Source organism: Marmota flaviventris, chromosome 13 (genome assembly GCF_047511675.1).
Source record: "Marmota flaviventris isolate mMarFla1 chromosome 13, mMarFla1.hap1, whole genome shotgun sequence".
Taxonomy (NCBI): domain Eukaryota; kingdom Metazoa; phylum Chordata; class Mammalia; order Rodentia; family Sciuridae; genus Marmota; species Marmota flaviventris.
This window is the reverse complement of record NC_092510.1, coordinates 82,748,176-82,770,169: the sequence shown is the minus strand read 5'-3', so window position 1 is coordinate 82,770,169 and position 21,994 is coordinate 82,748,176. Positions and strand designations below refer to the sequence as shown.

Sequence of the window (21,994 nt, the reverse complement as noted above, 5' to 3'; positions counted from 1 at the left end):
TTAATTTTCCACCCATTCTTCTACATTGTAGTCTACTTTTGCCCCTACCTCTTCACTGGCACTGCCATGGTTTCATTCTTGTTTTTAAACTCAAGGGAAAGGTGTTTGTTACTTTGCCACTAAGTATGGTTGCTGTAAGTTTTTGTAAAAATTCTTTATCAGATTAAGGAAGTTCTCTTTTCTTCCTAGCCTGTTCAACATGAATAGTTTATTCCCATATATTCAGTGTAAATGCCCTTACTGTATATGTTGAGATAATTACATGATGGTTTATCTTCATTTTCTTAATGTGGTTAATTACATTGGTTTTACACATTAAGCCAACTTTGCATTCTTGGGGTCATTCCCATTTTTGGCAGGATGTATTATCTTTTTTATATATCACTGTATTTGATTAACTACTTTATATATTTATTGACTTTGATGATATTTTATTTACCTCTATGTTCATGTGAAATGTAATTTATTTACTTTCTTGGAATACTCTTATTTGGTGCTAGGGTTATTCTGGCCTCTTAAAACAACAGAGGGAGGTGATTCCCCTACACTAAATAATGGAATTTTCACCAGTGAATTCATGAGGTCCAGATATTTTTCTTTCTGGGTAAATTTTTAGATAATGCATATAATATTTGTGGTAATTTAAAATGACTCATCTGATATTTTTAATATTTATTTTTTAGCTATAGTTGGATACAACACCTTTATTTTATTTACTTATTTTTATGTGGTGCTGAGGCTCGAACCCAGGACCTCACGCATGCTAGGGGAGTGCTCTACCTCTGAGCCCCAGCTCCAGCTCCGACCCATCTGATTTTTAAGGCAAGGTTTATAATTGCAAGTTGAATCATTGTTGTCTGTCTTTGGAAGCAATAAGTCATGTAATTTTGACTTTGTACCAAAGTTATGTTTCTATCCCATGAGCTCTTGTGTCACATGGGATTTTAGCTGTCTGGCCTGGTTCACTTTTCCTTTATGGGCAGCAAATGGGGATATTAACATATCCAGCATAGTATTCCTACTGTCCGTGAGATTCTACTAATCATTCATGTTTTGCTTCCAGCGGATAGAATGTGTTCTGAAATATTTGGTAGACTTCTAAGTTTTAAGTTTTGTAGTAGTAGTTAGCTTTACTTAAAAAAGAAGTAAAATTCAAGGAATAGTGTATAATAACCACATATAATATGTATACATTATATAAAACATTTTGTTGATATACAACTACTCAAAGTAGTCATATGTAGCAGATTAAGACAAGATTAAGCATCTTGTCGTCCACAAGATGCTCACAGCAAATACGTCCTACAAGTTCAGGTGATCCCAGGGCCACCTTCACTTCTGACCAGCTGGCTATAAACTTAGAGGTCACCAGGGACTTCCTCAGGTTCATTAATTTGCTAGAGTGACTAGAATTCAGGAAAGCCCTATGGCTATGATTACACTGTTATAGTAAAAGATTATGAGTTAAAGCCAGCCTAAAGGAGAGATAGGTAGGGAGGTAAAGGAGAGATATCTGGGAGGATTCCAGATAGGAAGCTTTTGTTCCATGTAACTTTCCCAGCACATTAATGTGTGACAATATGAACATCTTTATCCTGTTCCAAACAAGAGTATTGCTGATCAGGGAAGGTCATGATTTTTGGTGTCCAGGGTTTTTAATTGACCAGACATTATTGATTGAGTCATTGGTCATGTGATGCAATTTCCAACAACCCTCAGCCCCCCACTACCACCTGAGTTAATAAAGCTGCAATCCTCTAATCATATGGCTAGTTTTTCTGGGATAATCCGGGAGATCAAACCCCATTTTGAATTATATCTTAGTATAAATTATCTGGACACCTCCCTCCTCATGAGTTATCTCAGCATCAGTCATCAGGTAGGGTAGAGGGTTCCATGGTTGAGTAACAAAGACATTCCAGTCACTGGGGAAATTGCACAGGGTTAGTTTAGCATTATCTTCCAGGTTGAGGGACAGAGTCACCCAGATTGTTTATTACATGATAATGTAAAAATTACACATATAGTATGATAGTTATACATAGTATTATGTAATGTTTTGCATGTATAATTCATCTTCACAGTCTCCTTGTGAAACAGTCTTGTGTTATTCTTTGTAGATGAGGTAGTTAATCTTAGGTTTAGTTTAATAAAACCAGTAAGTAATGTATCTGACAGAGTCATTAGTTGGGCTTTCACAATATTATATTAGTAATAATTATATAGTTTATAAATACTTGTCCATTTAAAACTGCTTCCATAATATATGGAAAGGAGATATTTAAAAAATTTTAATGTGTGGGCTGGGGCTGTAGCTCAGAGGTAGAGTGCTTGTCTAGCAGGCGTGAGGCCTTGGGTTCGATCCTAAGCACCACATGAAAATAAACGAATAAAATAAAGACATTCTGTCCATCTGTAACTACAAAAAACCCCCACAAAATTATAAAAAGTTAAAAAAATTTTTAATGTGTTTTTAAGTATGTATGTGTATGCACAAAATCTAGATACTTTTTTGACAAGTTTTTTTTAAGTGGTTGATATGAAATAAAGGTTATTTTCATAAGTTACATTTGTAATGACTATTTGGAAAACCTTACCTTTAAATGTTTGAATTTTTTAATTCAGTAGACACTTGTGTTAAATGTTGTGGGTAGGGGGAAGAAAGGGTAGGCTTTTCCTGATTTGTTTGTGTTGACTAGTGCTGCAGTAAATTGATATTCACTAACCTCAGTTGTGTCCTTCACACTTTCTTCATGTGGTAGTTGTATTTTGCCAGAGGTTTTCTTCTCTTCTCTCTCTCTTTTTTTTGTACTGGGGATTGAACCTCGGGGTGCTTAACCATGGAGCTACATCCTCAGACCTTTTTTATATTTTATTTAGAGACAGGGTCTTGCTGAGTTACTCAGGGACTACTTAAGTTCCTGAGGCTGGCTTTGAACTCACGATCCTCCTACTATGGCCTGCAGAGCTGCTGGGATTATAGGCATGCACCACCATACCTGGCTTTCTTTTCTTCACCCTATTGCAAGCCCTTCTACTTTTGTCACACCTCTGACTTCCCTCTGCCCTCCAAATCTCAGCAGAAGATATTGCCTTTTAGTTTATAGCAGCAGGAGAAGCCATCAGAAAGAAATTCTTCTGGTACTAAGATGAAATGTATAAGTTTATTAAATAACACCAGTTAATTAAACACCGAGTTTATTAAATAACAACGGTTCTCCTTATTCCTTCCTATTATAATGGCGAGAGGGTCTTCCTCCTACCTAAGGTAATTCTTCAAACCTTGTGCTTGATCCTGAATCTTTCTTTATTCTCAGGGTCCCAGTCTAGTGATTTTCTCCCCTCTTCAGTTTTCCTCTTTACAGTGGCTTCCCCCCTACCCTGTTGCCATTTAAACTTGCTCAGATCTCTGATACAATAAAAAATAACTATTTCTTCCCTCATTTTTTCATAAGTTAAATTTTGCCACCATGTCCCCCACATCCTTTTTAATTTTCCACCCATTCCTCCACATTGTACATTCTACTTTTGCTCCTACCCCTTCAGTGAAACTGCCGTGTTTTCAAAGGTCTCAGTCCGTAGATGACTAAGTCCATTGCTCTGGGTCTAAGGTGAGGCAGCGCATCAGTGGGGAAGGGTCCTGCTGACAAGCTGCTCAGCTCATGGTGGGGTTCAGGAAGCAGGGAGAAGGAGGCAGGGGAATGGTCACAGGGAAGAGCATCCCCCAGGGACCTGCATTCTGTGGTTCCACTCAGTCCATTCAAACTAGGATGGGCTGATTAGATTATTGGACTCATAATCCAATCATTTTGCTTTTCAATATTCCTGCATTAACAGCTTTTGGGGGACATCTCATATCTAAACCATGACACACAATATGGTTAATTTCACTCCTCAGTACTTCCCCTTACTTTCCCTTGATTCCTTCCTAACAGTGGTATCTCTTCTATATTTATGATGATCTCTCTTTTTAAAAAAATTTTAAAGAATTTAATTTTATCATCTTTTTTTCTAACTTCCACGTATGAGAGAAAATCATTGTTCTTCTGCATCTGACTTATTTCATTTAAGGTGATGATTTCAAGTTTCATCTATTTTCCTGCAAATGACATAATTTTATTGTTCTTCATAGCTGAATAATTCTTCATTGTGTATATATGCCACATTTCTATATCTCTTCATTGTTAACAGATTCTTAGGCTGATTTTGTAACTTGGCTGTTGTGAGACTATTGTGAATTGTGTTGCAATTATTGTGGGTATGCATTATCTTTAAAATATGCTGACTATAATTCTTTCGGATAAACACCTTTAAAATATGCCATATTTAGTTCTTTTGGATAAATACCGAGGAGTGGTATCCATCATTCCTTTGTTCAGACTCTTCTTCCTCTGTTCTTAAATGCTGTTGTTGTTCTGGAGCAACCTGTCCTAGACCTTCTATCACTTTCTATGTACATGTGCTTTAACCTGGACAATATCATTACTTCTTTCTTCTTCACTCTTTATACCCTTGACCTCCAATCTCTGGCATACAGTAAGGTTTCAGTATATACTTCAGTGAATGAAAGAGTGACCTAGATAGGGCAGTTAGCACTTCACAGTGAAAGGAGAGTGCTGGGCCTTGAAGGAACAGAGAATTTAGATGAGCAGACACAAGGAGGAAGAGGAAGCTTGAATTGCACTTGGTTATTTGTCTTGTTGGCTCCTTAGTCGTAGTATTGAGCTTTCTCTAATGTTGTTTTTGACCTTTGAATTTGTATATTTTACTATGTTTTCATAAAGGTTATCTGAATGAGACAAACAGAACTCCCTGTACAAGGCGCATTATGCTTAGTATAACTGCTCTGTGGAAAGCAGGGTCATGGTAGATGTTTGCTTGGTGCAGGCAAGGCTTATCTATCTATCTATCTATTTTATTTTATTTTTTAGTTATAGTGGACACAATACATTTATTTATTTATTTATTTATGGTGCTGAGGATTGAACCCAAGGCCTAGCACAAGTGCTAGGTGAGTGCTCTGCCTCTGAGTCACAACCTCAGCCTCTAGGCAAGGATTTTTAGATTGAAGTTTAGAAGACTCCATTTGTCTACCAGCAATACTCATTAAAGAAGTTTCATTTGAATTATATCATATATACTACATATATATAATATACCAAGGTTTGTATTTGGATTGAGTCATGTTGGTGCCTTCAGCCTAAAATATACCAGAATTCCTTCCAGAAGAAAAACTGTTGTTCAGCATAAAACATGTTGTTTGACAAACAGTTTAGGCACAGTGAGCCACGTTTACCAGTTCTGAGAATGCTGAGAGCCCTCCTGAAATCCAACTTTCCAGATGTCAGCCAAGGGCCAGCTTTGGCAAGCAGGCTTTTTTGTAGGTAGCAATCTCAAGCCTGCTATGTTAATTTTTTTCTTCATTGTGTATTTTTTTTTTTTTAAATAAATTTGAAGTGGAAAAACCATTCTAAACACTATGAGGATCTCAGAAGCCATGGAGTGAAGGAATGGTACATTTAACTGTACTTAAAAAACTTAGATATGGAAAAGAAAAAAAAGTGCTTTAGAGTTGGAAAGTAAACTATGAAAGAGCCCTTGCAACATATGGGAGAAAGGGGGGAGTTTTTTGTTTTTACTAATATTTAAAGGCTTATATAAATCAACAACTAAAGGACTGGAGATGTAACTCAGAGATAGAATGCTTGAGGCTCTGGATTTGATCCCTAGTACTACAAAACAAAAACAAATCAACAATTAAAAGGAATAATGAGTAATTTGTTAAAAAGTCATTTCAGGTGACTCTGAATACTTGAAAAGATACTTTACCTTAGTAAAAAAAAAAAAAAAAAAAAAAGCAAAACCAGTGTGATCTTTTACCATCTGTCATATTCAGCTAAGATTGATAAATTATAATCTTTGTAAAGGTATAGGGAAAGTGTACTGTTGGTGACATAATTATCTCAGCTTTTGTGAAGAACATTTTTCTATAACCTGTTAACCTTTTGACACTCCTATTCTTTGATCCAGCAGTTCCATTTCTAGAATTTTAGCTTGTAGAAGCCCATATAACCAGACAGATAATATATGGATAAAGATGCTCTTTGGAGTGTTGTTTGTAGTACTGTAAAGTTGGTAATAACACAAGTAGAGGGCTAGTTGAGTTTTTCTCATTCCTTAGACTAAAGGTTGGTTTGAACTATATTGTATATAGAATAAAATATATTATGTACATCATGTGTACTAAATATCTTTCTAAAAATCTGAAATGTTATGAGATATATTGTTCTAAAGGTCTCAGATAAAGGATTTTCTTAATTAAAAGAGAAAAAGGCAAACTATGAAATAGTATGTGTCACATTCCAGTTTTGAGGTTAGTATGATGTTAGTATGGGAATAGGAAAAAATAATAGTTCAGATATATTCCCACATTTAACAGTGATTATTTGAGGACATAGTAATGTCTCTAATTTTTTCTTAAGTGAAAATTAATATGAGTTTGGGGCTGGGGTTGTGGCTCAGTGATAGAGTGCTCACCTAGTATGCAATAAGGCACTGGGTTCGATCCTCAGCACCACATAAATAAAGAATAAAGATATTGTGTCAACCTAAAACTAAAAAATAAATATTAAAAAAAAATTAATACGAGTTTAAGTAGACAAATAAATAATAGCAGAAGTGTGGATAAGGTGAAATTTTCTCCTGTCTCTGAAGTGTTGTCATATCTCAGTTCCTTTTGTAATGAACTGGATAATATCTGTTCCTACAACTAAAAACTGAGCCCTTAAGGAAGATGGATGTGAGTTTTATATTTTCTTTGTATCTTCAGAACTTTTGGTTCCATCCCTTTCTTGTTTCTGAACAGAGTCCTTTTGAGGTCTGTCTTTGTTGTTTTATTGCTGTAACAGAATGCCTAAGACTGGGTAATTTATAATGAAAATAAATTTTCTTATGGTTCTGAAAGCTGGGAAGTCCAAGGTTGAGGGTCCTGTAGCTGGTGAGGATCTTTGTGCTGCATCATCCCACAGTGGAAGGATGAAAGGGGAAGAGCACATGAGATCTAGATTGTTAAAAGGGAGGGGGTGCTTTTATGACTTGTTCTTGGGATAAATTACTACTAGTGAGATAACAACATTAATCTCCTCTTGAGGGCAGAGTCCTCATGACTGAATTACTTCTTTAGAGACCTCATCTCCCAACACTATTGCATTGGGTGTCAAGTTTCCAATATGTAAACTTTAGGGAATATATTAAAACCATAGGCCTAACATCCCCCCTCACTGTCCCCCCTCCCCATGAGGCTATGTTAAAAGCTGAAGCTAAAGGAGGTCAGGATTCATGTTCCTTTTAAGCCTCTGAAACAGGATTCTGGGACCATACTAGCACTAAGCCTATGTTCTTCATTTTGCTAACTTTGATAGATTGAAAATTTAATAGTTGGGTATGACTGCTATTTTGAGATTTCTTCCTTTTCATGTTTGGACATGATTGATTATGTTTTCTCCTATTCCCTCCAATAATGGAAATTGAACCCAGGGCCTGAGCATGCTAGGCCAAGCGCTATACCACTGAGCTGTGTCCTTGGCCCTTGACTATTTTATTTAAAGTACAGATGTGTCTAGTGATGATCTAACTTATATTGATCCTCCTCATAGGTCGTGGAAAGCTTTAACTCTTCTCATGTGTACTCAACCTATTTCAGGAGGACCTCCACTTGATGTTTGGTGTCCTTTCTTCCCATTGTCACAGCTCAATCACAAATAATTTTATTGTTAGGATGTTATATTTAACTTTCTTGTGAGGGAGAGTAGCAAGTGTTAGGTACTGGACTGGGGATACATTGAAGTACTGAAACAACTGTATGAAAAATGAAGGGAACTAGATCTTCCTATTTTTTTTTTTAAACTTTGGTACAGATTCTATATGTCAGTTTGTTATAAAGAATTTAACATTCTGTCTTTGTCCAAAAAATAATTATGTAATTCATGTAGCTCAAATCTGTTGTCAGTTTCCACTGCCTAAGAACTGTAAAGCCCTAAGGCAGGTACTGTTTATCTGCAATTTTTCTGTGGGATGAATTCACCATTCCTAGAATTCAGCATTTATCAAATAGAATTATTTGGTTTGGTAATCTCAGAGTCTACCTGCCTTTCTTCCGTTTCTTTCTTGTGCTTTTATTCCTTTTTTGTAATTTCTTAAACTTGAGACTTTGTTTGGATTTCAATGGTTTTCCCATTAATGTCCTCTTTTTTTTTTTCCAGGATCCTATTCTAGGCACCATTCAGTTATCACATCTTCAGTTTTCTCTGACTTGGAACAGTTTCTTAGTCTTTTCTTGTTTTGCATGATCTTCAAAGTCTTGAGGAATACTGGCTGAGTATCCTATAGAATGTCTCCTAATTTGGAGTTTTCTGTTTTACTCAAGATTAGACTGGGATTATGGGTTTTGAGAATGAATACTGGAGAGATGAAGTTCCTTTCTTGTCACACATTATATTATGTATATATGGTGTCCATCTGATGTCACTGATGGTGTTAACCCTCTTCACTCAGTTCAGATAATATTTTTCAGGTTTTTCCACTGTGAAGTTAACATTTTCCCATTTCTGTTCTATAGAAGTAGTGACTAAATATTGTATTCTCCATGGGAAAAGAAGAGGTAGAGTTAAGTTTTACCTTCCATGGGGAGAAGTAGCCACATGAATTATTTTGAATTCTTCTATAAGATTTTTTTCCCCTAATTTATTTAATATTTAATCACTTGTTTATATCAGTATGGAATCATGTAAATTTCTACTTTGGCTTTTAATCCAATACTGTTTTACTTATTTTATTCCTCCTGTTGATCCAACTTTGGCCATTAGGAGCTTTTAGAAGTTGGTTCCTGTGTCTCTTCACATGTTTTATGTCATTTCTGACCCTACAAGATACTTTTGGCTCATCTTTTTTTTTTTTCCTTGTCCCAAGTCTTAGAATCATTCATTACCCCTAAGAATTCTGGTTCTTTTTATTGCAAAATGGTGTTTAAAAACAAGGTGATGCTGGAATTGCTTGTTGTTACTGGGATGTTATTGGTGATTGCCTTTTCAGTACCCAATTCCTCCCTCCTTCCCTCCCTCCATTCCTCCCTCCCTTCTTTCCTTCCTTTCCTCCTCTTCCTCCTTCTTCTTCTCTCTCTTTTCCCCTCCTCTCTTTTCCTTTAGAAAATTATGAAAAATCTATCTTGAACAATTGAACAATTATCAATGAGTGGTTAGTTTTGCTTTCATTTACATGACACCTCTCTCCATTGACTACCCCCGCCATTATTTGAAGTAAATCCCAGTCACTGTATTAGTTCATTTGTAAATATTTCATCTGTTTTTATCTCTGGAAAATAGGATTTCTTTACACACTTCTTTTTTTTTGAGATGGCCGTCTCTGTATATGGAACTATAGATGTGCACCACTGTGTACAGCTAAATATAGTCTTAGATTGTAGTAGATACAGTAGAAAATATGTAAACATAGAACTTGACCACTTTTCATAATTATAATTTTTAAATTATAAAAATATCAGATCAAGATATAGAACATTTCCAGCCCCCTAGAAGGTACCCCAATTACTATTGAGGATTTTTGTAAGAACCTTTTAAAAAAACTAACATAACCACAATACCATTATAGTACCTAATCCCCACCCCTCCATGCTTTCAGTGCTGAGGAATTAACCTAGGCCCTCAAACATGTTAGGAAAACCTGTAAGTTTTATTGTTATTTCTTACAGTCAAATATCTAGTCATTTATATAGGTTCCCCTCACCCCCATCTTCCCCCACCTCTGTGATGCACTGGTTGAAGAAATGGTTACTTGCTCTGAAGTTTATCACAGTCTGGGTTTTACTGAGCACATCCCCATGGTCTCACCTGACATGTTTCTCACAGTGGCTTTTTTGAGGAAAACCTTTTCTCACTTTCTAGTTTAGTAACCCCAACACAGTAATGGGCACTGATTCTATTTTTGGAGAAATTTAATCAGTAAGATGGTTTTACCAAAGATCTGTTGTCCCTGACATCTGATTAAAGTTTCCTTGCCTTGCTTGGCTAGCCAGGTCTAGAAGATTCCTTCAAAAATCCTGTATCCTTTCTAGTATCCAGGTCCTTTAGAAAGACTGAATATCTGTATTTAGAAGAGAATTTGGTTATTCCTTGCTTTGTTTTTCTCCTTTCTGGAGATAAATCAACGGGACAGTTGTAAGAGCACAGTTAGCTGATAGATCCTTTTAGTGTTGTTTTGTAGCTGTGTCACAATCATCTATATACAAGCCAAGCTTTGATTAATTTCTGACCAAAGGTTCCACAGTACAGAAAAAAGGATTAAAGTATAAAAATAGTCTTGGTTGTATTTGATTTGCCAAGTTCTCTTTTTTTTCTTTTTATATTATAGATCAGCTTGAACGGGTCTTTTTACGACTTGGCCATGCTGAAACAGATGAACAATTACAGAATATTATATCTAAATTTCTTCCTCCTGTTTTGCTCAAATTGTCCAGTACCCAAGAAGGAGTACGGAAAAAGGTAAGCATGTTGGGACAGTTGGGGGAATTAAATAGTGAATAAATGAACATGTATTATGAAGTGAGTTTTCCATGCCCTTTTTGAAATCTAGGTTTGTGATCCTAATGGCTTTTCAAAATGGAAAGTAAGTTTAGAACCAGCTTTCATGATTCAAAAGTAATTTGTGTGCTTAGCACAGCTGTGGTTAGCACCAGCTGTACAATTGTGGTAGGTAATTTAATTGATAATTTTTCTGGTCTGTAAAGAGGCATGGTCTGATATTCATGCCCTTAATTCTAGTGTGAAAGGGGACAAAAATATTCTAATCATTTGGATGACAGAGAATATAACCTTAATTAAAGGTAAGCAAATAAAAAATTTTAAAAGCAAAAATTATTATGTAGTTCCAGTTTAAGATTATGAAAATACTATTTCAAAAAGCTAGATAACTGACATCAATATTTTAAAACCAACTTCTATAACGAACATTTTCCCCTTTTGATTTATATAATATTTCATTCGGATTATTCTGCTGTGTTTATAATAGGCCTTCCAGTCTTTGAATTATCATTAGGTTTCATCCCTTAGGACATTTTAAGTGGTTGGCAGTGACTTCTTGGAGTTCTTTCCTGAGGATTCTGAGGCATGATTTAGGTTCTGTGGGGAAAGAGTATCATTAAGAATGTCTATTATGTCTGCAGGAAAGAATGGATATTCTTGTTACATATTTGACATGCCTTCTATTAATCATATTCTTCGCTGAGATAGAGGTGTATTTGTTTTGTCATATCACTTTCCTATTTAAAATCCTTCTATGACTTTCCTACCCTCAGGATAGCAAGGTCTAAAGGCCCAACTTGATGTCTGTTTACTTAGTTTTTTCAGTCTCTTTTACTGAGTGTCAGTCGTCTTCATGCCAGGTGTAAGGGGTCTGTTGGTGAGTGAAAGAAACCCCTAGTTGGGGAGACCACTAGCAAAAAAATCAGTTAGTAATACATGCTAAGATGGACAAGTAAAGGATTAAATAAAAGAATGTATTTGGGGACATGATTTAGAATTCGAGTGTGGAATGGAGGGGTGGCCTTTTGGTGTGTAGAAATTAGCCAGGCTGAGAGATGGGAGGACCATTAAAGACAGATATGCCCCATGCAGGGGTTCAAAACTAGTGTGACACCTTTATGGAACTAAGGAAGGCCACAGTGGTGCCCCTGGTGGACGTGAGGAAGAGCAATAGAGGGAACCAGGATTCTAGGAATCCCTGATTTGAAAGGGTGTTAATGGTAGTCATGCAGTTACCCTGGATGTTGAAGGAAGACTTGGAGCGGAGACTAAGAGTGGAGTCCAGAAGAATTACTAAGCAGGGAATTTTTGCATTAGTCCAGGCCAAGTATTTTCAGTAGTTTTTAAATCATTTACTTAGGATTTTTTTTTCATTATATTGTGTCTTTTAATGGAAAATCATCCATCTCTAATGCATCTATTTAAGTTTGAGATTGTGTATCATTCATTTCTATAGTACTGTTTATCCTATTAACTTTCTTCCAAGTGGAGAAATTCCATTCTTATTTCCAATTTTATTGATTAATATTATCAAAGTTTTAAGCTTATGGTTATTTTTAAAAAGAAACGCAGCATTTAGGTTGATTTTTCTCCCTTTTTAAGTATATTTTTAATTTTTTATTCAAATTATTTGTTTTCTCATATGAGATTATATAATGATATACTAATGATTATTATGTGTCAGGAAAAGTGCTAAGGACTTTATGTGAGGTTGGTATTTTATACATTTTACAGATGAAGCTCTGGTTTGAAATGATAATAGACCACTTAAGGTCAGATAATGAGTGATTGAATCAGAATATGAACCCAGGGCTGTAACCTGTAAGGTTGGCCACCAAATATTTTTTTCATGAATTATAAAATATTTTTTAAAAAACTCAAAACCAACAACTACCTCAGCTTGTGAATTTATCTTTGATCGCTATAATTATATTGATGTGCAGCATTTGGTTATTTTGTTTTGACTTAATTATTAGTTTATAAGAACATTGTTTTATTTTTTAAAGTTAAAAATTTGGTGCACTGTAATTATACATAATAGTGGGATTCATTTGTACATGCACATAACATAATTTGGTCAATTTAATTGCCCAGTACCTCTCCTTTCCCTCAAGAGAATTGTTTTAAATTTTTAAACATTGGATGTAAAATTTAGTTTTTAGTGTATGGTCTGGAGCCTAGTGTGCAAAAAGTTATGTTTTTTTAAATTTTTGTTTTTCACCTAGTGCTGGGGATGAAACCCAGGACCTTATACAGGCTAAGCATGGGCTGTATCACAGAGCTATGCTCCCAGTTTGAAGTGTATTCTAATGTTCATAAGAAGCATTCTTCATAAGACAAAAAGAATATTCAGTAAAAAGAATATTCAGTTTGTGGAATATGGAGCTCAGAATGTCCTAAGGCTTCTCATCAGTAACATTGTGCTTTTATGCTTGAGAACCTGTCTTGGAGATTGGTTGTAAATTAGTAGTTACTGAATTATAACTTCCTATTGCTGCTAAACTGTTTTTCTGATTTTTCTCTTAGTTTTGATGATTTTTTTTTTTTTATTAGTTGTTGGTGGCCCTTTATTTTTTTATGTGGTGCTGAGAATCGAACCCAGTGCCTCACACATGCTAGGCAAGCGCTCTACCACTGAGCCACAACCCCAGCCCCTAGTTTTGATAATTTTGGCTTGATGAATTTTTAAAAATTTGTTCTAATTAGTTATACATGACAGCAGAATGCATTTTGATTCATTGTACACAAATGGAACACAACTGTTCATTTCTCAGTACACGATGTAGAGTTGCACCATATGTTCAGTCATACATGTACCTAGTGCAGTGATGTCCATCTCATTCCACCATTGGCTTGATAAATTTTGATGCAAAAGTTTAACATCTTTATTAGTAATTATAGTTTATTGTATTTTTTTTTTTTTTTTGTCAGAAGAAGGGCTTGCTGTTAAGTAAGTTTGAAAACTTCTGGAATAAGGGAAGTGTAATCTAATAGCTGAAGTACCTGTTATATTTCATGTATGATGCTAGACTCTTTGACATATCTTTCCTTTAATCTTCACAATAGCTTATGAAATATTATCACCGGAGTTCTACAAATGGGAAAAAATGAACCTGAAATTAATATTTATAGCTTAAACTAGTGGATGTTTATGTAGCTATTATCTCAGTTTGTTTTAACAAAATAAGTTATATAGTTTAGGCATTCTTATTATTCCTGTTTTATAGATTAAAAAACTGACTTAGAGAGGATAAGTAATTTGCCTTGGCACATGACTAACAATGAACTTTATAAATATGAGATAATTTCAGAATTAAACTGGTTTCTTCCAGGTAATGCTTCTATGCAGTGGTTAAACATGTTTATTCTTTAGCTTATGTATGAAAATTCAGTACATAAAAGGCCAATGAATGATGTAAGTAGAGGATAAAAGAATGACTGTAAAAGCAATAATATAATTATTCTTGCACATTGTTTTGATTGTAGATGGTAGTGTCTTTTTTTTTTTTTTTTTTAAAATATACTTTCAGTTGTAGATGAACATACGCTATCTTTATTTTTATGTGGTGTCAGGGTCAAACCCTGTGCTTCACACATGGGAGGCAAATGCTTTACAATTGGGCTACAGCCTCAGCCTGATGGAGGTATCTTGATGCATATTTTCCTGTTCTTGTTTTCAAGTGTAACTATTTGGTCAGATTTTTAGAGTATGTGCAGTCATGTACTGATAATAATACCTCTTATAAATTACAGAACCAGTGTAATATTTGGTGTGCTTATTATTATTATTATTATTATGAAAAAATTTTTTTAGTTGTAGATGGACCCAATATCTTCATTTATTTTATGTAGTGTTGAGGATCAAACCCAATGCCTCATGCGTGTAAGGCAAGTACTGTACCACTGAGCTGCAACCCCAGCCTGTGTGCTTATTATTATATCGTTATTAATAAACAAAGGATATAGACATTGAACATAACATCTTTTAATTGATGAAAGTAGAATTAATTTTACTGTAGTTTATTGACTTTTCAGTTGTGAAATTTTAGATCTATAGTATTAATTTCATTTTGCATGTTAGACTTAACCAGGATATTATGCAAGGTAACTGGTAATTTGTGGATAAATTGGTAAAAGAGAAATAAAAGTTTTCTCTTTTTATTAATATAGTATTAGTGTACATTTGCTATTAAAGAAACATTTTTATTTAGAATTCTACTGTACAGTTAGCTTTGTATATTCATACTCATCAGAATAGCTAAAAATTAAAGCCTGATCATACCCATTGTGGCAAGGATGTGGAACAACTGGAACTCTCATATACTATTGGTAGGAATATGAAATAGTGAATTCACTTTGGAAAACTTTGGAAATGTGTACTGAAGCTGAGCATGTGCATACTCCATGACTAAAGGTTTTTTTTGTGTTTATATACAACAAAAATATGTATATATATGCATCAAAAGTATGTGTCTGGGAATGTTCATATCAGCATTATTCACAATAGCCTAAACCTGGAAATAATTGAATTTTTATGATAGATGAAACTATAAATAGTAGTATTTTCATATTAGAAAATACTAATTTTTTAATTAATTAATAGTGAACTACTATGAGTAGAGAGAAAAAAAAATCCAGACAAGAAGTTCATCTTACAATGATTTTGTTTCAGTCATCTTTTGCTATGACAAATACTTGAAAAGAACAACTTAAAGGAGGGGAGGTTTACTTGGGGCGCCAGTCCATAAATAGTTGTCTCCTTTCCTCTGGGTCCAAGGTGAAATAGCTAATCATGGTGGAAAGGCCCAGCAGAGGAAAGCTGCTCAGCTCATGAGGGAGTCAAGAAGCAGAGAGAGGGGAGTGGGGAAGGGGCCTTAGGGAAGATGAACCTTTCTGGGACTTGCCCCAGTATCCCATCTCCTCTAGCCATACCCACCTGCCTACACTAACCTCCCAGTTAGTCTATTCAAATTAGCATGAACTGATTAGGTTATAGCTCTCACAATCTGATCATTTCACCTCTAAGTATTCCTGCATTAACAGGAGCTTTTGAGGAGACATCTTATATCCAAGCCATAATAGATTCCATTTATGCAAAATTGAAAGTGATTTTAGAATTCAGGGAAGTGATACCTTAAGAAGGAGGACCTAGTGACTTGGAGGAGTAAAGAGTTACAGGGCTGGTGTTTATATAGATGTGTTTATTTTGTATTTTAGGTATATAATTCAATTAAGTTTATATTAACCATCAAACTGAATGAATAATAAGGAAAAATGATTAAATAAGGTCAAAACACTGTATACCCTAGACCTAGCAATTATGTAAGTTTACTGACAGAGTTTAACTGTTGTTGTCTATTTGGACAGGTAAAGAATTAGTTCAGCTGGTTTCTCAATTTTTCTGAGTTTTATAGATGATTCCAGACAATGTATAAGCAAATTTAGGAAATTCATCAATATTTAAAGTGATAATATTGCTAGAAGAAAATTAAGTAATTAATCTATTTAAAATTCCAAATAAGTTTATCATGAAAAAGAAAGTGTAATTATGGACATGATTGTCACCATCAGTAATAATTTTCCATAGAGTCCTTTTAGGAATCAGTCTAAATTAGAAGGTTAGAAGAGGGAGTTTTCCTTTAGCCTTATCCCTCCTGATTTCTCTTGTCATCAGGTGGTAAGTTTGGATGAAGTGTGAATAGTAATTCAAGTTTCAAAGTTCCTATATGTTATCATCATGTCTTATACTGTAGCTTAACTCGTGCTCAAATATCAATGTTTGAAAAAGTTTAGAAATTGGACCCTGGAATCATATCTTGATTGTGCCACTCCCTGGTTTAGTATCCTTGTACAAGTAAATTTACTTCCCTGAAGCTTCATCTCTAAGATGGGAATGGTAATACCACTTCATTGGTTGTTGTGAGAATCATGGATCTTAAAGGACTAAATAGTACTATGCACAAGTGCAGAATACATTCGAAAAACAACTTGATAAATGTTAGCTAATATGATTTTTATCATTCTTTTAATAAGCATTGATTATAGATTTGTTTTTATCTTTACACATATTTACTTGCTTTATTATTGCTCTAGATTTCTTTGAACTTTTGTTGTCACTTGTGAACATCCTACAGCTTTCATTCATGCTTGCTTTGAGAATAGGGCACAAATTTCAGAAATGATAGAGAATAGCATGGACCTGGCCTTCCAGAATAGTTATGTTAAACTTGAGTCTTTGGTGAGGCTTTTAAAAAATGTATTATTTCTCAGTGCCCAGTGTTTTACCTCTCTTAGCACATAATCCCTTCATTCAAGTGAGATCCAAGGCCAATTGTCATCAGTGTCTCTATACCTTTCTTTCCACCCACAGGAATTATTGATGTGTCAAATCCTATTTCTGCTCTCTTCTCCATGTAAAAGAGAAGAAACTTGTTATTTCTTACTTAAAATGTTGTGTTAGTTGATAATCAAAATATAGTAAAAATGCTTTAGTGTTTTGTCAGACTCCTTCTGTAATCCAGATCCTGCTCTTATGAATTCTTACCACTCTTGCCTCAGTCAGATGTGGTGTGCCATGTTCTTTTCATCTTCTGTACCTTCTTGTAACTGATTGTCTGCTTGGGATTCTTCTAATCTTTAGGACTCAGTTTTCCTATCACTTCCTCCCTGAAGTGCTCCTTGATCAGGCAGACCAGTACAATCTGGATCTTAACTTTCCCTTTTTGTAATATCAAGGCATGTTGCAAAACTGGTGTCTTGACTCCCTTTCTCCTTTCTGGGATGTCAAGTTAATATCCCTTAAAAGAACAAAGTAGCTACTGTTTACTAAAATAATATCTGAGAAATGTGTTTGTTTTTAAGATATGATCAATAACTTCAGTTCCTCTGTCTCTATTTTAGGTAATGGAACTGCTGGTCCATCTGAATAAGCGTATAAAAAGCCGCCCCAAAATACAGCTCCCAGTGGAGACACTACTGGTTCAATACCAGGACCCTGCTGCAGTTTCTTTTGTCACAGTGAGTGCTGTTTGGAGTTTTCTTTCATAATATTTATCATATGTCACCAGTATATTGGCAAGCTTAGAATTTTACTGTAGGCCACTTCTAAGTAAAATATGAGATATTTTTCTTTAAATGACACACTGAGTGCTGATCCAAAGGAAATACTGCTTTAAAAGAAATGGCAGGAACAAGGTAATGACCATTTACTTGGGGCAAAGAATTGTTGGTGAAATGACTTGTCAGGTATATTGATACATAAAAGAATGATTTCACATATAGAATCTAAAAAAGTTGATTTTATTGAGGTTAGAATAGTGGTTACTAGAGGCTGGGAGAGTAGGTGGGGAAGAAGGAAGGGGAAGTGATGGATCACTGGGAACAAAATTTCAATTGGAGGGCTGGGGATGTGGCTCAAGCAGTAGCGCGCTCACCTGGCATGCGTGCGGCCCGGGTTCGATCCTCATCACCACATACAAACAAAAGATGTGTCCGCCGAAAACTAAAAAATAAATATTAAAAAGTTCTCTCTCTCGCTTTACAAAAAAAAAAAAAAATTTCAGTTGGAGCAGAAGAAATTCTGTTGTGCTTGTTGCACGTAGCATGCCTGTTGACATAAGTAATGTACCATGCATTTGAAAAGGGTAGAAGAGAGGATTTTGAAGGTTTCACTATAAAGAAATAGTAAATGTTTGAGGACATAGATATATTTAATATGATATAAACATTATACAGTGTATACATGTATTGAAACATCATGGTACTCCATTAGTAGTGGCAATTTTCGTTTTTGTATATCAATTAAAAATAAAGTTAATTGGGGCTGGGGTTGTGGCTCTATAGTAGAGCGCTTGCTTATCATGTGTGAGGCACTGGGTTTGATCCTCAGCACCACATAAGAAATAAACAAAATAAAGGTATTATGTCCATTTATAACTAAAAATGTTTAAAAAATTAAAAATGAATGATTAAAAATTTTTTTAGTTGTTGATAGACATTTATTTTATTTATTTATCTTCATGTATGTGGTGCTGAGGATCGAACCCAGTACCTCACACATGCTAGGCAAGGTCTCTACTACTGAGGTACAACCCCAGCCCGTGATTTGATTCTTAAGAGGCTGTATGAGACAAGTCTGAATAGAGAGAAGGGTTATGTAGTATAGACATGATAATAGAAGAAGAGAAAAGAGTAAAATGGCAAGAAGACAAAAAGGTTTGAATAAAAAAAAATCAGTGTTTCTTTTATGTGTAATTCAGAAAGGTATGCTTTTCAAAATTGGAATAAATCTGAGGCTGGTGAGAAATATTCCTATTAAACTGTTGTCTTCATGAAAATGAAATATAAAAAATGTTGATGCTACATGAAGACAGTGGTACTCTTTTCATGGTCCTTGTAGTTCCTAGCTTTGAGGCAGAATCTATTGAATCTTAATCTGCCATCAGGAGTTGCAAAACTTTCGGAGCCACTTAATGGTCTAGACATCTTGCGTGTGCCTGTTGTGGACATATCATTCCATTACATATGTCCCTTTCTTTAAGCAAATGGAAACACTGTGTCAATAAGCCTGTCAAATAAGAAGGTATTTAAAGCTTGTTCATTTTAATGAAGAACCTTTATAAAAGCAAATCTTTATGTGTAAATATAGATATGTATCTAGGAATTTGCTTCAAATGTGGCTTTTGCATGGATTATAGAGATAAAAACATGCCTACTGCCCTCCTCTTCCCCTGGTTGATCATCCATTGTGGAGTTATTGGAGTGAGGAACCATGGAGTGCTGCAGTATCCTAACATTGTAGAAATCGACCATTTGGGAATTATAGCCTGGGATTTGTTAACACATGTTCTCCTAGCTTATAAGAATTAATGCAACAAACTGGGAGATCTGATGCTAATGTGTGTATGTAGGTTTAGTTAGGTTAAATGATTGTAGTTTTTCTTCTTAGTGATAAGTAATTACATGCATGAGTGGCTTAGATTAAGTCATCTTCCTCACATGAAGCCCACCTTAAGGTGAGCAGTTTGAATACATTGGACTGAAATTTCTCCTCAGGTATAGTAGTTGGTTAAGCTTTAATAAATGTGGAGAAAGGATGATTAAAGTTTGTGGTTTTTTTTTGTAAAACCCATAACTCTCTTTCAGCATGTGTTTTTGTTGAAATCATATTGTCTTCACTCTCACTTGCTTTTCTCTTCTTGCATTAGAATTTTACTATAATTTATGTGAAGATGGGCTATCCTCGCCTACCAGTGGAAAAGCAATGTGAATTGGCCCCTACGCTTCTTACTGCCATGGAGGGGAAGCCTCAGCCACAGCAGGATAGGTATGATTTCCTCAGTTATCTTATTTCCCACCTACAAGAATTAATAACAGCTTTTTAAATATAGGTGGTTTCACTTGGCAAATGGCAAGCTTGAGCTCTTTCAGCTGACGAATAGCTGCATTTTCTATGGTACCTTACAGTTATTGTTTTACTATTATAAAATTTCTTAATGTGAACATTGAAAAAATGTGCAGGACTAATACATTTTTGTCAGTTGTTTTTAAGCAGTTAATTTTATGTGATGGTAAAAATTAGAGTTAAAAATCCTTCTCATCAAAACATTTTTATCTTGCCAAGCACAGTGGTGCATGCCTGTAATCCTAGTGACTTGGAAGGCTGAGGCAGGAGGATCACAAGTTCAAGGCCAGCCTCAGCAACTTAGCAGGGCCCTAATGCAACTTAGCGAGACCCTGTCTCAAAATAAAAAATAAAAAGGAATAAGGCTGTGGCTCAATGGTTAAGCCCCCACTGGGTTAAATTCCTGGTACCAAAAAAAGAAAGGAGGGGGCTGGAGTCATGGCTCAGTGGTAGAGTGCTTGCCTGGCATGCACAGAGTCCTGGATTCAGTCCCCACCATTGCAACAATAACAATTTTCAGTTCACATTTATTTATTTGTTGTCATACTTTTTACAGTGTTGGAAATTGAACCCAGGAATAATTTATGAGCATATTCAATATTTCAATAAAAATTTTATTGAAAGAATGTGTTGTAATTAAGCTTTAACTAAGATTTAATGTAAATTCTGTTCTGATAATTTCAGGTATTAACATTACACTTATTTTATATACATTCTTTCCACATGCTTTAACGCTGAGCCAAATTGGCAAAATGCCAGTTACCACTCAGTGTACTGAGTTTTCAGTAAGAAAGAAATCAAGGCCAGTTCCTAGGTTAGGACTTTATACATTAGTATGTTGAAAATGAGTGACTCTAGCTTCAACCACCAATTTCTGTCATGTGATTTTTGTTTCATCTGTTATTTGCTTGTATTACAACCTTATTTTTTTAAGTAGTTGCAATAAATATAATTGTTTTTTCAGCTTAATGCATCTTTTAATACCAACCCTTTTTCACATGAAATACCCTGTTGAATCATCAAAATCAGCTTCTCCGTTTAATCTTGCTGAGAAACCAAAGACTGTGCAGCTGCTTTTGGACTTCATGCTAGATGTCCTTCTGATGCCTTATGGGTGAGTTAAAAAATAATAATGAAACTAAGCAACTAAGCAGCCCGTTCTTGATTCCATTTAACATGTGGAAATTAAGTGCTGTTTTAAGTGATTCAGCTCTCACTTGTAAATTGATACATATCAGATTTTTTTTTGCCCTTGTCCCAACCTTTTATAAACTCTTAACTCTACTACTTATTGGCCTTATAAATGCTGAGCTGCTGTTGTGATTTCAGATTTAATCTGTTCAAGCTAAAATTGCATTTTCCCCATAAAAATCTTTCTACTTTTTATGTTACTTTGGTGCTATGATGATTTTTCTAGCCATCTTAATATAGAATTATAAATCATCTTCATCTTTTCTTTTCCTTCTTGCTACAGTATCAGTTCCATAATACCTCCTTCCTCCTTAATATTGTAGAACCATTTTCACTGCTGTCATTTTGTTTTGGCTTTTTTCATTTCTTGTCACAATTTCTTTCTTGTCAGCCACTCTTCTTAAAACCTCTCTACACTGATAGAAGTTAGAAGATAGAAGCAGATAGAAGTGCATTAGTTTTGTTTCCCCATAACAGTAACTATCTACCTGTATGACCACTTTGTGTTGTTATTGTATTTTTAGTATTTAGTAGAATGGAAGCTCTTTTGTATTAAGATTTTTTTTTTTTTTTTAACCTGACTTTTGATCCTGACCTGGTGTCAGGTTGTGGTCTGTTGCTAGCTTGTCTATTTTGTTCTGCTGCCAGAAACAATTTTTAAGTATTGCTCCTTGCCCCTCTGGCTTGTAGAAATTGTGAATCCTTTTAAAATTAATTTTTAAATTGATTCTTTTTAGTTACATATTACATTAGGATACATTTTGACATAATCACAAAAGCATGGAATAAAATTTGCTCCACTCCA

General features: G+C 34.9%; 1 protein-coding gene across 4 annotated transcripts in view; it reads left to right on the top strand.

The window, feature by feature from the left end:
- Ecpas (Ecm29 proteasome adaptor and scaffold) overlaps positions 1-21,994 on the top strand; it is a 114,847-nt gene that overhangs the window by 23,643 nt on the left and 69,210 nt on the right. For all 4 annotated transcript variants that reach the window (XM_027942974.2, XM_071600832.1, XM_071600831.1 and 1 more), the window contains 4 exons: positions 10,426-10,556; positions 17,496-17,612; positions 19,802-19,920; positions 20,963-21,112. In XM_027942974.2, the coding sequence (XP_027798775.2) occupies positions 10,426-10,556; positions 17,496-17,612; positions 19,802-19,920; positions 20,963-21,112 (517 nt within the window). The remainder of the gene's footprint in view (positions 1-10,425; positions 10,557-17,495; positions 17,613-19,801; positions 19,921-20,962; positions 21,113-21,994) is intronic.